The following is a 16,980-nucleotide window of genomic DNA, read 5'->3' as shown; positions in this document are numbered from 1 at the left end:
GCAAGTGTCCAGTCAACAGCTAGCGTTAGCTCTCTGGCTCATAGAATGTCCGTACGGTCCAATATGAAGTTTACCTCTGACACCAGCTGTAGTGTTCACCGCTATTAAAGAACACACTTCAAAACTTACAACTGAGCGTTGCTTTATTCATGGCTGTTGTAGGCCACAGCCTCGCCCATACACACCGCTATTAAACCCCTCACAGGTCGTCTCTCCCTCTCACATAGTCCTGACCCACTAACCCTTGACCCAGCAAGTGTACCCCCCCCCCCAGAACAACAAAACAAAACATCTCCCAACCAGCTATGTACAGCTAATACAGGGGTGGGCAGTCTTATCCAGAAAGGGCCAGTGTGGGTGCAGGTTTTTGTTTCAACCAAGCAGTTACACACCTGTGACTCCTACTCAAGTCCCTCAGCAAAGACTCTACTGGTTGATCAGTGGGATCAGGTGTGTAACTGCTTGATTGGAACAAAAACCTGCACCCATACTGGCCCTTTCTGGATAAGACTGCCCACCCCTGAGCTAATACCTATACCCCCCTGGTGAACCTGAACACGCTACAACATTAAGACAGCGGGCGAACTGTCTAGAACAGTCACGGCTAACACTGTGGTAGAATCTGATAGAAAAATTCTCTCCCTTTTCCCTTTGGTAGTTTGTCGCCCAGTCGCCCTAAGGAACAAACCGCCCATGGCCAAATGTATGGATAATACCTAATTTAAATACATGCGGCATAGCACCAGAGCAACAAGACGCTATCTGTTTGACAGCACAGTTAGGGGTGCATTTCACCCTTTGTGGGTACTTTGAGAATTACACGGTTTGTTTTTGTCTTGTTTGTTCAGGTTTAGAGGCTACAAAAGCTGTGCGATCCCTTTGCGAATTCACCCGTGAGTGTTTTGTCAGAGGGATTGATATTTTGCATACTTTAACTGTGCTCTCCTTCTCATGCCTCTTGGCGCTCAGCCAACCAATCATGTAATTTCAGTGATATTGTGGGTCACCTGATCCAGTGGCCCAATCATGTCAAACATGATCAATAAGGCAGTAAGTCAGTCAGCGGCATTCACGGTTGTAGGGCTGGCCCGCTGGTCCAATCCAGCCAATAAATGTAAAGGGTGCATGTTCTCCCCATGTCTGTGGTGGGTTTTCGCCGGGTGCTCTGGTTTCCCCCACCATCAAAAAGACATGCATGTTAGGGTTAATACTCCTGTCTGTGCCCCTGACCGAGGCATGGTAAGAAGAACCGGAGTTGGTCCCTGGGCGCTGCACGGCGGCTGCCCACTGCTCCTAGCTACACAGCTAGGATGGGTTACATGCAGAGCAGAGTTTCCACACGGGGTTTAATAAAGTGTCTCAAATCATATCAGGGTGTTTTGTCTGCAGCCATCACAGCCACTAACTGTTCCTTTGAAAATGGAGACTGTGACCACGATTGCACGGAGAAGGAGGATGGACAGGGGCGGATATGCAGCTGCCTGACCGGATACCGTCTCCTTGATAACTCCAGGAATTGTGTCCCGACTGGTGAGAGAGTAACATTCAGTTTGACTGACAGCTTCTATGGATGCCAAGGTCAGGTGACAGATAGCAGAGAAGAGTCAAGCCCCGCCCACAAGGCAGTTCAGCTGAGTTCTAAACGTGTAGAAACTGATTTAGTTTCATTCTGTTTCGTATCCCAAGGCAACTGGCAGATGAGAACCCAAATGCATGACTCAGGCAGGTTACAGAACACTCAGTTTAGTAGTCCAGGGCAGGCAGACAGGCAACACATGTTCAAATGACCGGGGAAGTCCCAACCAGCAGTCGCATCCGACAAGGGGAAGCAGAGAAACCCAAGTCCAGGAACAGGCAAAAGACTTCAGTCAGTAAACAGGGAGAAGTTAGGCTAGAGAACGCTGGATAGCTTGGCTGAACACACAAGACGAGACGTTGTGGTAGGGGAACAGGGGAACCTGGGGAGTATGAGATTTGGGGAGCTAATGGGGGAATGGGGAGCAGGGTTGACTGAGCACAAAACCATGGGCAGGAACTGACACAACATGACCGGTGAAGTTCAATTTTTTTATCAAAACTTTATTTAAACCCAATTCAGGAGAACATTACAGACAATGATGGAGGTATTAAGTGATGGACTGAACCTAGGGAAGACAATGACTGCTGAAAATAAGTGAGAGAATTAAACTGAGAGACTAAACTAGGAGACATAGTAAAATGACAAAATGGGCGAAATCACAACTAGTTTAGCATTTTTCTTTTTTTTATGCATGATCAATAATCCAGGTAAGAAAACCACAGAGGGTTGAATCAGTTCATCTGGACACAACGTTTACTGACAGAAACGATTCATCGCAAGCATCACGTTCATCATGAATGAGGAGTAGGAGGCCATCTATGTGAAGAGGGAACAACCATCCCTGAACCAAGAGTACATCTGTCACCATCTTACAATAATGCTGTGATTGCAACTGTTCCCCAACCCTCTGTGAACAGTACACATGACCACTGTAACTCTAGTTAATGGTCACACCATATTTGCATATGAAACTGGTCGCCGGTTTTGGTGGTTATGTCACTGTATTGTTTATAAGGGTGGGGGTACCTGCAGTCACTGTATTGTTTATAAGGGTGGGGGTACCTGCAGTCACTGTATTGTTTATAAGGGTGGGGGTACCTGCAGCCACTGTATTGTTTATAAGGGTGGGGGTACCTGCAGTCACTGTATTGTTTATAAGGGTGGGGACACGTGCAATCAGTGTATTGTTTATAAGGGTGGGGGTACCTGCAGCCACTGTATTGTTTATAAGGGTGGGGACACGTGCAGTCACTGTATTGTTTATAAGGGTGGGGGTACCTGCAGTCACTGTATTGTTTATAAGGGTGGGGACACCTGCAGTCAGTGTATTGTTTATAAGGGTGGGGTACCTGCAGTCACTGTATTGTTTATAAGGGTGGGGGTACCTGCAGTCACTGTATTGTTTATACGGGTGGGGACACCTGCAGTCAGTGTATTGTTTATAAGGGTGGGGTACCTGCAGTCACTGTATTGTTTATAAGGGTGGGGGTACCTGCAGTCACTGTATTGTTTATATGGGTGGGGACACCTGCAGTCAGTGTATTGTTTATAAGGGTGGGGTACCTGCAGTCACTGTATTGTTTATAAGGGTGGGGTACCTGCAGTCAGTGTATTGTTTATAAGGGTGGGGGTACCTGCAGTCAGTGTATTGTTTATAAGGGTGGGACACCTGCAGTCAGTGTATTGTTTATAAGGGTGGGGTACCTGCAGTCGGTGTATTGTTTATAAGGGTGGGGGTACCTGCAGTCACTGTATTGTTTATAAGGGTGGGACACCTGCAGTCAGTGTATTGTTTATAAGGGTGGGGTACCTGCAGTCGGTGTATTGTTTATAAGGGTGGGGTACCTGCAGTCACTGTATTGTTTATAAGGGTGGGGTACCTGCAGTCACTGTATTGTTTATAAGGGTGGGGACACTTGCAGTCACTGTATTGTTTATAAGGGTGGGGTACCTGCAGTCGGTGTATTGTTTATAAGGGTGGGGTACCTGCAGTCGGTGTATTGTTTATAAGGGTGGGGTACCTGCAGTCACTGTATTGTTTATAAGGGTGGGACACCTGCAGTCAGTGTATTGTTTATAAGGGTGGGGTACCTGCAGTCGGTGTATTGTTTATAAGGGTGGGGTACCTGCAGTCACTGTATTGTTTATAAGGGTGGGGTACCTGCAGTCACTGTATTGTTTATAAGGGTGGGGACACCTGCAGTCACTGTATTGTTTATAAGGGTGGGGACACCTGCAGTCACTGTATTGTTTATAAGGGTGGGGGTACCTACAGTCACTGTATTGTTTATAAGGGTGGGGACACCTGCAGTCACTGTATTGTTTATAAGGGTGGGGACACCTGCAGTCAGGTGAGACTGAAGAGGTCATTTAGATGATGATGAAATGTGTCTCTCAATAAATGTGTCCAAATGAACTGATTCAAATTTCTTTAATTAGTTGAGTGTTGTTTAGTTTAGATTAATTTAGTTTAGTTTGGATGGCGTGAGTTTACTTTAACAAATGAGTGTTTCCAAGACTTCTCAGTATTTACATTACCATGGTGATGTATCTGATGACTTGTGTTAACAGCAGCAGCTTTAGCTAATGAGCGCAAAGCTCTTCTTCTATGTTGGGTAAAGCCTTCGGGTCACATGGTCTGAACATGGTGGCCAACATCTTGACAGGGGGACTCACGCTGTGTTGAATAACATGGTTTATTCTAGACCGACGGAACAGTGTCAGTCTGGACCACAGAAGGTTGAATCAGTTCATCTGGACAAAGCATTTATAGACAGAAACGTTTCATCATCCTGTAAGTGACCTCTTCAGTCTCACCTGACTGCAGGTACTCCACCCTTATAAACAATACAGTGACTGCAGGTACCCCACCCTTATAAACAATACAGTGACTGCAGGTACCCCCACCATTATAAACAATACAGTGACTGCAGGTACCCCCACCCTTATAAACAATACAGTGACTGCAGGTGTCCCCACCCTTATAAACAATACAGTGACTGCAGGTGTCCCCACCCTTATAAACAATACAGTGGCTGCAGGTGTCCCCACCCTTATAAACAATACAGTGACTGCAGGTACTCCACCCTTATAAACAATACACTGACTGCAGATACTCCACCCTTATAAACAATACACTGACTGCAGGTACCCCACCCTTATAAACAATACAGTGACTGCAGGTGTCCCCACCCTTATAAACAATACAGTGACTGCAGGTACCCCCACCCTTATAAACAATACAGTGACTGCAGGTGTCCCACCCTTATAAACAATACAGTGACTGCAGGTACCCCCACCCTTATAAACAATACAGTGACTGCAGGTGTCCCCACCCTTATAAACAATACAGTGACTGCAGGTACCCCACCCTTATAAACAATACAGTGACTGCAGGTACTCCACCCTTATAAACAATACAGTGACTGCAGGTACCCCACCCTTATAAACAATACACTGACTGCAGATACTCCACCCTTATAAACAATACACTGACTGCAGGTGTCCCCACCCTTATAAACAATACAGTGACTGCAGGTGTCCCCACCCTTATAAACAATACAGTGGCTGCAGGTACCCCCACCCTTATAAACAATACAGTGACTGCAGGTACCCCACCCTTATAAACAATACAGTGACTGCAGGTACCCCACCCTTATAAACAATACAGTGACTGCAGGTGTCCCCACCCTTATAAACAATACAGTGACTGCAGGTACCCCACCCTTATAAACAATACAGTGGCTGCAGGTACCCCCACCCTTATAAACAATACAGTGACTGCAGGTACCCCCACCCTTATAAACAATACAGTGACTGCAGGTACCCCACCCTTATAAACAATACACTGACTGCAGGTACTCCACCCTTATAAACAATACACTGACTGCAGGTGTCCCCACCCTTATAAACAATACAGTGACTGCAGGTGTCCCCACCCTTATAAACAATACAGTGGCTGCAGGTACCCCCACCCTTATAAACAATACAGTGACTGCAGGTACCCCACCCTTATAAACAATACAGTGACTGCAGGTACCCCACCCTTATAAACAATACAGTGACTGCAGGTACTCCACCCTTATAAACAATACAGTGACTGCAGGTACCCCACCCTTATAAACAATACAGTGACTGCAGGTACTCCACCCTTATAAACAATACAGTGACTGCAGGTACCCCACCCTTATAAACAATACACTGACTGCAGGTACTCCACCCTTATAAACAATACACTGACTGCAGGTGTCCCCACCCTTATAAACAATACAGTGACTGCAGGTGTCCCCACCCTTATAAACAATACAGTGGCTGCAGGTACCCCCACCCTTATAAACAATACAGTGACTGCAGGTACCCCACCCTTATAAACAATACAGTGACTGCAGGTACCCCACCCTTATAAACAATACACTGACTGCAGGTGTCCCCGGCCTTATAAACAATACAGTGACTGCAGGTGTCCCCGGCCTTATAAACAATACAGTGACTGCAGGTACCCCACCCTTATAAACAATACACTGACTGCAGGTGTCCCCACCCTTATAAACAATACACTGACTGCAGGTACCCCACCCTTATAAACAATACACTGACTGCAGGTGTCCCCGGCCTTATAAACAATACAGTGACTGCAGGTACCCCACCCTTATAAACAATACAGTGACTGCAGGTACCCCCACCCTTATAAACAATACAGTGACTGCAGGTACCCCCACCCTTATAAACAATACAGTGACTGCAGGTACCCCACCCTTATAAACAATACAGTGACATAACCACCAAAACCGGCGACCAGTTTCATATGCAAATATGGCGTGACCATTAACTAGAGTTACAGTGGCCATGTGTACTGTTCACAGAGTGTTGGGGAATAGTTGCAATCACAGCATTGTTTATAAGGGTGGGGGTACCTGCAGTCGGTGTATTGTTTATAAGGGTGGGGTACCTGCAGTCGGTTTATTGTTTATAAGGGTGGGGACACCTGCAGTCGGTGTATTGTTTTTAAGGGTGGGGGTACCTGCAGCCACTGTATTGTTTATAAGGGTGGGGACACCTGCAGTCGGTGTATTGTTTATAAGGGTGGGGGTACCTGCAGCCACTGTATTGTTTATAAGGGTGGGGACACCTGCAGTCAGGTGAGACTGAAGAGGTCACTTGGATAATGATGAAAGGTGTCTGTCAGTAGATGTTGTGTCCAGCAGAACTGATTCAACCTTCTGGTATTTCCTCACCTGGACTACTGAGCATGCATCAAGACATATTCAGTCCTGATATACTGTGAGTTTTACATCATTAAAACACATTTAATAACTGTATACTATTTTTTTAAAATATATCTACTCTTTTTTTGGCCTGACAAATCACTCAGTAGTCCTTTAAAGTGAGGTGTCTGTCTGTACTTCTGTGTAGGAAGTTCCTCATGTGGGCAGCTGCAGATGGCCCGCTCATCGTACAGCCAACCGATGGAAGGCCTCCGACCCTGGGTGGTGGGAGGGGAGATTGGCACGAAGGGAGAAAGCCCCTGGCAGGTAACGGAGTTCACCCATCCTGGATGAGAACATGAAACCACTTAAATTCCCATTGTGTCAGCAGTGACACTCAGAGTCCATGTGACGTGGTTGGTGGTGTTTCCCCTCTGGAAGCAGACATTTTGGAAATGTGCGAACACATGAACAGGTTTTTAGAATGAATTCCTCCTAACAGGTCACATGACTTTTCCCCGTCACACACTCCTGGACACCACCACACATCATTTACATGTAACACATGCCCCCCCCCCCCCCACACACACACACAGATCTGTGTTTTAGGGTGAAGATTCACATTTAAACAGGACATTGACTTACAGCAACAAATCCAGGGAGCGTCTTACATTAGGAAGATAAATATTCTGAAATGGCCGAGCCAAAACCCAGACTTACATCCCACTGAAAATCTGTGGTATGGCCTTCAAGTCTTGATCCGGGCTCAGTAATCCAGGTAAGGAAATCCCACAAAGTTGAATCAGTTCATCTGGACAGAGCTGTTGCAAGCCGAGCCTTGCCCCTTTAAGGAGGGGGCTTTGTGGGTAATCTGAGTGGGTGACGTAGATGCAGCGAGCCGGTGTGTGTATGTTCTTCTTCGCCGCAGCCACAGATATACCAGTGTGCCGACAGAGAGGAAGGCTGGATTCTAGTGCATCAGAGGGAGGCTGTGTGTTAAACTGTACTGCGGTGCTGGAATAAAGTGCCCTGTTCTCCACTGGAGAGTTGCTCCGGACTTCTGGTGAAGCTTGTTACCAGCTGCGAGCCAGGCTACAGGCTAAGCTAAATGGGCTAGCGAGACACCAGAGACGTCCAACTGCAGCTCAGGGCCGCGAAGCTAGAAAGTTAACTCAGAGCTTATTGAGAGAAACGTTGTATCATCATCTAAGTGACCTCTTCAGTCTCACCTGACTGCAGGTACCCCACCCTTATGAACAATACAGTGTCTCACCTGACTGCAGGTACCCCACCCTTATGAACAATACAGTGTCTCACCTGACTGCAGGTACCCCACCCTTATAAACAATACAGTGTCTCACCTGACTGCAGGTACCCCACCCTTATGAACAATACAGTGTCTCACCTGACTGCAGGTACCCCACCCTTATAAACAATACAGTGTCTCACCTGACTGCAGGTACCCCACCCTTATGAACAATACAGTGTCTCACCTGACTGCAGGTGCCACCCTCATAAACAATACAGTGTCTCACCTGACTGCAGGTACCCCACCCTTATGAACAATACAGTGTCTCACCTGACTGCAGGTGCCACCCTCATAAACAATACAGTGTCTCACCTGACTGCAGGTACCCCACCCTTATGAACAATACAGTGTCTCACCTGACTGCAGGTACCCCACCCTTATGAACAATACAGTGTCTCACCTGACTGCAGGTGCCACCCTCATAAACAATACAGTGTCTCACCTGACTGCAGGTACCCCACCCTTATAAACAATACAGTGTCTCACCTGACTGCAGGTACCCCACCCTTATGAACAATACAGTGTCTCACCTGACTGCAGGTACCCCACCCTTATAAACAATACAGTGTCTCACCTGACTGCAGGTACCCCACCCTTATAAAAAATACAGTGTCTCACCTGACTGCAGGTACCCCACCCTTATAAACAATACAGTGTCTCACCTGACTGCAGGTACCCCACCCTTATAAACAATACAGTGTCTCACCTGACTGCAGGTACCCCACCCTTATGAACAATACAGTGTCTCACCTGACTGCAGGTACCCCACCCTTATAAACAATACAGTGTCTCACCTGACTGCAGGTACCCCACCCTTATAAACAATACAGTGTCTCACCTTACTGCAGGTACCCCACCCTTATGAACAATACAGTGTCTCACCTGACTGCAGGTACCCCACCCTTATAAACAATACAGTGTCTCACCTGACTGCAGGTGTCCCCACCCTTGTAAACAATACAGTGGCATGACGACCCAAACCAACAACCAGTTTCATATGCAAATATGGTGTGACCATTAACTAGAGTTACAGTGGTCATGTCTACTGTTCACAAAGGATTGGGGAACAGTTGCAATCACAGCATTGTGAGATGGTGACAGATGTACTCTTAGACCCCCCCCCCCCCTTGGTTCAGTGATTGTCTTTCCCTCCTCTCATAGATGGCCTCTTTTTTTTCTCGGATTTCCTCCCCCTTTTCTCCCAATTGTACCGGTCCAATTACCCCACTCTTCCGAGCCGTCCCGGTCTCTGCTCCACCCCCTCTGCCGATCCGGGGAGGGCTGCAGGCAACCACATGCCTCCTCCGATACACGTGGAGTCACCAGCCGCTTCTTTTCACCTGACAGTGAGGAGTTTCACCAGGGGGATGTAGCACATGGGGGGATCACGCTATTCCCCCCAGTTCCCCCTCCCCCCTGAACAGGCGCCCCAACCAACCAGAGGAGGCGCTAGCGCAGCAACCAGGACACATACCCACATCCGGCTTCCCACCCGTAGACACGGCCAATTGTATCTGTAGGGACGCCCGACCAAGCCAGAGGTAACATGGGGATTCGAACCGGCGATCCCCAAGTTGGTAGGCAACAGAATAGACCACCACACCACCCGAACACCCATAGATGGCCTCTTTGACTCCCTGTTCAAACCTGCGTTCCTCCCTATCAAGGATGTGCACATCCTCATCCTTGAAAGAGTGGCCACTGGCCTGTAGATGGTGTTGACTGTGGAGTCCTGGTCTGACGTGTTAGCTCTCCTGTGTTGTGCCATCCTCTTGGCCAGCATCTGTTTGGTTTCTCCAGCGTACAAGTCTTACAATGCTGTGATTGCAACTATTCCCCAACACCTACAGTCAGGTGAGACTGAAGAGGTCACTTAGATGAACTGATTCTACTTTCTGTGAGAGCAATATAGTGTACACTGTTAAGTACCAGGAGGATTGCAGTGACTTGTACACTGGGGAAACCAAGCGGACGCTGGCCAAGAGGATGGCACAACACAGGAGAGCTAACACGTCAGGCCAGGACTCCACAGTCTACACCAGTGTTTCTCAACCGGGGGTCCGCGGACCCCTAGTGGTCCGTGGTGTAATTGCAAGGGGTCCTTGAAAATAAAATGTCTTTAAAAAAAAGATCCTATGACATTTATAGAAATAGGATTGTTTTACTCAAATGTGACTGAGACCTTTATCTACCTAAACTATAAAGGGTAACAGGACCTTTTTCTCTAATTACATCTGTTTCACAAGTGTAATTTATTGTATTTTAATAAGAGATCTCGCTCCTGTTTGCATTGTTAAAAGTTACTGCATAAAAATTCTGTTGTTACATATATCTGAAAGTTACTGAATACATATTCTGTTTTGTTACATATATCTGAAAGTTACTGCATAAGAATTCTGTTTTGTTAACTATATCTAAGTTACAACTGAAAGCTCTTATTTTTGCCCCAAAGAGTGAATAAATGCTATAATGCAATTTAAAATGCAGTTTCTACTGTTTCTATCAAATTGCAACCCCCCTCCCCCAAGATCAGGTGGAGGGGTCCTCAGGGTAGATCAAAAATACGCAGGGGGTCCAGGACCCCAAAAAGGTTGAGAACCACTGGTCTACACCATCTACAGGCCAGTGGCCAAACTTTCAAGGATGAGGATGTGCACATCCTTGATAGGGAGGAACACTGGTTTAAATGCAGAGATGGACAACCCGGCTTCAGAAAGTAAAAGTCCTGCCACGTATTTGTTCCACCCATGCACTACAACAGCTGTATTTAATTAGCACAACCCTTCAGTCAGGTGTCACCTTGTTAAGTGAATGTCTAGAACAAATACATGGTAGGACTTTTACTTTCTGAAGCTGGGGTGTCCACCTCTGTTTGAATGTGGAGTCAAAGAGGCCATGTATGTGAAGAGGGAACGACCATCCCTGAACCAAGGGGGGCTAAGACTTCATCTGTCACATCTTACAATGATGTGATTGCAACTTATTCCCTAACCCTCTGTGAATAGTAATAGTTAACGTAGGAAATCAGGAGAACTACTAGTCATCAAAGGTCATAAGTGCATCTAAACAAGCATCTAACAGCAAAACCAGTGCTCAAGTAAAAGCGTGACAAAGAGATTTTTACCAAGTGATTACAGTAAGTGCTAAGAACAAGTAGCAGGGTAGTAATTCTTGAAGAGGTGCGTTTTCAACCTGCGCCAAAAGATGGGCAGCGACTCCGCTGTCCTGACATCAGTGGGGAGTTCATTCCACCACTGTGGGGCCAGGACAGAAAAGAGCCATGACTGGGTCGATTGGCAGCAGGGGCCTCTGAGTGACGGGGCAACCAGGCGTCCCGAGGCAGGAGAGCGAAGTGGTCGGACAGGGGTGTAGGGCTTGACCATGGCCTGGAGATAGGTAGGAGCTGTTCTTTTCACTGCCCTGTAGGCTAGCACCAGAGTCTTAAACTGGATGCGAGCAGCTACTGGGAGTCAGTGTAGGGACATGAGAAGGGGAGTTGTGTGGGAGAACTTAGGGCGGCTGAACACCAGATGAGCTGCAGCTTTCTGAACAAGCTCCAAGGTCTGATGGCCGATGCCGGGGTGCCAGCAAGGAGGGAGTTGCCGTAATCCAGCCAGGAGATGACCAGAGCCTGGATGAGCACCTGTGCCATCTCGTCGGCGAAGCCTCCTGATGTTAAAGAGGAGAAAGCTGCAGGAGCGAGCAACCGATGCAATATTTGCAGCAAACGACAGTTGGTCGTCCAGAATCACACCCAGATTCCTCGCAGTCCGAGTTGGCGTCACCACAGTGTTGTCAATGGTGATGGCCAGGTCTCGGTGCGGGCAACCTTTCCCCGGGAGGAACATTAGCTCTGTCTTGTCCAGATTGAGCTTCAGATGGTGTGTCGCCATCTACTCCAAGATGCCAGTCAAGCATGCAGCAATGCACGTCTCTACTTGTGTGTCAGAAGAAGGGAAGGACAAGATCAGCAGGGTGTCATCGGCACATCAATGGTACGAGAAGTCATGCTAGCGAATAACAGAACCCAGGGATGTCGTGTATAGGGAGAAAAGGAGAGGACCCCGAACCGAACCATGTGGAACGCCTGTAGTCAGTCTGCGAGGCTCTGACACAGATCCCCTCCATGTCATCTGGTAGGAGCGACCCGTCAGGTAGGTTGCAAACATTGAGAGTGCAGAGCCTGTGACACCCAGCCCCTCGAGGGTAGAGAGGAGGATCTGGTGGTTCACTGTGTCGAACGCAGCTGACAGGTCCAGGAGTATCAGGACAGAGGAGATAGAGTTTGCTCTCGCAGAGAACAGTGATTCTGTCACTGCAAGGAGGGCTGTCTCTGTTGAGTGACCCACCTTGAAACCAGACTGGTTGGGGTCCAGGAGGTTGTTCTGGTGGAGGTACAAAGAAAGTTGGTTAAAGACAGAATGTTCAAGAGTTTTGGATAGAAAGGGTAGAAGGGAAACCGCTCTGTAGTTTTTGATGTCAGAGGGGTTAAGTGATGGTTTCTTGAGAAGGGGGGTGACTCTAGCAGTCTTGAAAGCAGATGGAAAGCATCCTGCCTGGAGGGAGGTGTTGATGAAGTGGGTTAGAAAGGGAAGGAGTTCTAGTGCTATAGACTGAGGAAGAAGGGAGGGGACCGGGTCAAGGGAGCATGTGGTGGGGCGACTCATTGTGATGAGGTTGAGGACCTTGTCGGGGGAGAGGGGAGTGAGGTGGGATAGGGTGGGACGTGGAGAGGTGAGGGAGGGTGCAGAGGGTGGGCTAGTGCAAGGAATGCTAACCGGGTGGTGAGAAAAGGAGGATCTGATGTCGTTTACCTTCTTGTCAAAGAAGTTCGCGAACTCATCAGGGAGGAGGGAGGAAGTAGGAGGAGGATGTGGGGTTGAAGAAGTGTAGAGAAGGTATCAAAGAGTTTCTTAGGATTAGAGGCAGAGGATAAGATTTTAGAGTGATAGAAGGCAGCTTTAGCAGCAGGAAGGGAGGAGGAGAAAGTGGAAAGAAGAGATTGGAAGTTGAGAAGGTTCTCTGGGAGTTTGCCTTTTCTCCACTTGCACTCTGCCACTCTGAGGCTCCGTCTGTCAGTACGTACTGAGTTGGACAGCCAAGGGGTAGGTGGAGTTGGGCTTGCAGGCTTGGAGGTTAGGGGACAGAGATCGTCCAGAGAAGAGGATAGGGTAGAGAGAAGAAGTTCAGTAGCAGTGTCAGGGGGTAGGAGAGAGGAAGATTCAGGTGTAGGCAGGATAGAGGTAACAGAGGAGGAAAGATCAGTGGCAGAGAGAGAGTGGAGGTGTCTACGGGTGGAAACCATGTGGGTAGGGGGAGGAGCTGAGGGGGGAGAAGAGAGGGAGAGAGAGTAGGACATGAAATAGTGGTCAGAGAGCTGGAGGGGAGTAACAGAGAGATTGGAAATAGGACAGTGTCTAATAAAGATAAGGTCCAGCTGGTTGCCGGCCTTGTGGGTAGGAGGAGAGGGTGAGAGGTGAAGGTCAAAGGAGGAGAGGAAATAGAGAAGAGGATCTAGCTTGTCAGTGTGGATGTTGAAGTCACTGAGAAGGATAAGTGCAGAGTCATAATCAGGGAAGTGTGAGACAAGTGTGTCAAGCTCCTCCAGAAACTCACCAAGGGGGCCTGGTGGACGGTACACCATCACAATGGTGAGTTTGACTGGATAAGAGACAGTAACAGCATGAAATTCAAAAGAGGGCGGAGAAAATTGTGGAATGGAAATGAGAGTATTTCCATTTCAGGGAGATTAGCAGGCCAGTACCACCACCTCGACTCCCAGCTCTGGGAGTCTGAGAAAAAGAGTACACATCAGACAGAGCTGCGGGTGTGGTAGTGTTTTCTGGCCTGATCCAAGTCTCAGTTAGAGCAAGAAAGTTGAGGGAGAGCAAGGATGTGTAGCCTGAGATAAACTCAGCTTTCAGCACCACAGACTGGCAATTCCAGAGCCCTCCCATCACCACTTGCTCAACGTGAGTGGAGAGAGTGGGATAGATGAGATTGGGAGGGTCACAGCGCCTAGGAGTGACCCAATATCTATGCCAGCCCCGGGAAGAGGAAAGGACAGGAATGTGAAGAAAACACATAGTCTATACTAGGTACACAAAATACAGATGACTGACTGGATCTAAAAAGAGCAGTCCTCGCTTGACGAAGTCTTTGCTTGAAAAAGTCGCACTTGCCTTTGTTCACTCTAGCCTTCATTCAGCCTAGACCTGTTTGCCATCGGCTTATTTGCCTGATGCTTGGACCAAGGAATATATTTATAAGGTAAAAGGATAACTAAGTCGAAAAAGCTAGGCAACAAGAAATATTTAAGGACATACTAGGTGAAAAATAGCTACAGCTAGAATACGATCCCACTAGTTAAATGTGTGTGAAGGGAAAAATAAATATTTCAATCCATGAACTATTTGATGAGGAACCGGAATAAAATGGGAAAAGTTCAAGAAAGGGGAACACTTTCTGAAGACTTCCTGTGACTTTTTGAAGACTTCCTGTAAACAGCTGCTACTCATTTCTCTCCACCTCCCAAATAACGCGTAGTCCCACCCTCCAGACCCCAGCACTTTCCTGTCCTTTACATCTGTTGGTAATCCTCCCATGTAAGGGGTTTGTGTGTTTGTATCTCCAGGTGTTGGTAATGAACGCCTTCGGAAAGTTCAAGTGTGGAGGCGTCCTGATCGATGAGAACTGGGTCCTCACCGCCGCCCACTGTCTAGCAAACAGCCGGCGCTTCAAGGTTCGACTGGGTAAGAATCGAACTGCTTCATCGCTGTGGTTCAGATGACGTGCTGCTCATGACGCCAGCTTCTCGACGGAGTCGACGGCGTTCTGGCCACTGGCAGTTTGATGGAATGTTTGTGTTACTTACACAAGCTTGTACTTGGTATTATCTGTGTGTGTTTCTTACCATGGTGTTTGGAAGCACCTCTTCTGGAAAGAGACTGCAACTGACTTGAGGTCACACTGTAATTTGGGTCCAGCAGTAACATCTGACTGACTGCTAAACCCGATTTCAGCCTGACGTCTGCATGTTATCAGTCGTCTCGCTCAGAATATCGTCGGCTAACGTAGCGTACTTTCATACCAAGCTGCTCAAGTCACTACAGCATCATTATGTACGGGCGGCACGGTGGCGCAGTGGTTAGAGCGGTCGCCTCACAGCAAGAAGGTCCTGAGTTCGAGTCCTCTGTGTGGAGTTTGCGTGTTCTCCCCGTGTCTGCGTGGGTTCCTCCAGGGGCTCCGATTTCCTCCCACAGTCCAAAGACATGTAGGTCAGGTGAATCAAAGACATGTAGGTCAGGTGACTCGGTCGAACTAAATTGTCCCTAGGTGTGAATGTGTGTGTGATGTGCGTCAGCCCTGTGACAGCCTGGCAGTCTGTCCAGGTTGTCTCCCCGCCTGCCACCCAATGACATGACACAGGGCCAACATACACACACACACACACACACACACACACCTAGGGACAATTCAGTACGGCCGAGTCACCTGACGTACATGTCTTTGATTCACCTGACCTACATGTCTTTGGACTGTGGGAGGAAACTGAAGCACCCGGAGGAAACCCACGCAGACATGGAGAGAACATGCAAACTCCACACAGAGGATGACCCCCAAGGTTGGACTACCCCGGGGCTTGAACCAAGGACCTTCTTGTTGTGAGGTGACCACGCTAACCACTGTGCCACCGTGCCACCCACTAAGACTAGTACACATTAAATAGTTTTTGTATAGTGTGATGTACATTGTACAACTTCCAAAACACCGGTAAGTTTTGTGACATTTGTACCATGACAGGTGACTATGAACAGTATAACTTTGAGGGCACGGAGGTCGACGTGGAAGTGGCTCAGGCCTTCGAGCATCCAAGATACCAAAGAACAACAGCTGACAATGACATCGCACTGATGCGGCTGGCCTCACCCGCTAGCTTCACTCAATACATCGTCCCTGTATGTCTGCCGAGCCATGAGATGGCCCAGCGAGTCCTCCACCTCAACGGGACCCTTACTGTGGTCAGTGGATGGGGCAGGAAAGGCGAGGGCAGCCACTTCAGCTCAGCGCTGAATGTCATCAAGGTGCCGCTGGTCAGCCACAGCTTGTGTGCCCGCCAGATGAGCAACAACATCACCGACAACGTCCTGTGCGCTGGGATCCTAGGCCAGAGGTATGACGCCTGTGAGGGGGACAGCGGCGGACCGATGGTCACTCTGTACCGAGGCACCTGGTTCCTGCTGGGCCTGGTGTCCTGGGGCGAGGGCTGTGGTAAACTGGACAAACTGGGAGTCTACACAAAGGTGTCCAAGTACAACAAGTGGGTTAACAGCATCCGTGAGGAATGGGACAGGGTCCACGGCCCCCAAGTGTCCCGAGGGGCCTGATCTAGCTTAGGTTTGTTTCTTCTTCAAGACAGAGATGTTCTTTGTTCAATAAACTGCTGATCTTCCAGGTGACTTTGTCCTTTTCACTAATGGTCTTATATCATGTTTGAAAAAGAAAGCTGTATAAGTGAAATGTGTTTCTTTTAGATATCTATCAGCGCACTGAGAGCTAAAACTCAAAAAATCGGTCACTTCTTTTGTGGTTCATTGCCTTTGCTGAAGTCTGTGCACTGAACATCTCATGTCTAACAAACAATAAAAAGTCATGTCAAGTATGAACACATCTGTATGCTGCCTCTTTTTTCTACTGTGGATTAATTTTCTGTCATTTTGTCTCTGCCAAGTAAGCTGACGCCTTTAGAATACTTGTATGTGAGGAAGGGCCTCAAAAAAACAGCAAAGTGATGCACGAGTCTGGACGACAGATGCCTCAACTTCCATCTCACAGTAAATCAACTTGTCCCTCCTGGTCCTGCAGCACCACAAGCAGCACAACGAGCA

At 48.0% G+C, this 16,980-nt stretch overlaps 1 protein-coding gene across 2 annotated transcripts in view; it reads left to right on the top strand.

Moving 5' to 3' along the window:
• Positions 1 to 16,753, top strand: part of proca (protein C (inactivator of coagulation factors Va and VIIIa), a) — a 34,487-nt gene extending 17,734 nt beyond the window's left edge. For both annotated transcript variants that reach the window (XM_056293395.1, XM_056293396.1), the window contains exons 7-10: positions 1,390 to 1,530; positions 6,992 to 7,110; positions 14,727 to 14,844; positions 15,896 to 16,753. In XM_056293395.1, the coding sequence (XP_056149370.1) occupies positions 1,390 to 1,530; positions 6,992 to 7,110; positions 14,727 to 14,844; positions 15,896 to 16,479 (962 nt within the window). In that variant the 3' untranslated portion in view covers positions 16,480 to 16,753. The remainder of the gene's footprint in view (positions 1 to 1,389; positions 1,531 to 6,991; positions 7,111 to 14,726; positions 14,845 to 15,895) is intronic.
• Positions 16,754 to 16,980: the final 227 nt, after the last annotated feature.

The sequence above is a fragment of the Lampris incognitus genome, chromosome 14 (assembly GCF_029633865.1).
Source record: "Lampris incognitus isolate fLamInc1 chromosome 14, fLamInc1.hap2, whole genome shotgun sequence".
Lineage (NCBI taxonomy): Eukaryota > Metazoa > Chordata > Actinopteri > Lampriformes > Lampridae > Lampris > Lampris incognitus.
Note: the sequence above shows the minus strand (reverse complement) of the source record. Positions and strands in the feature narration are given on the sequence as shown.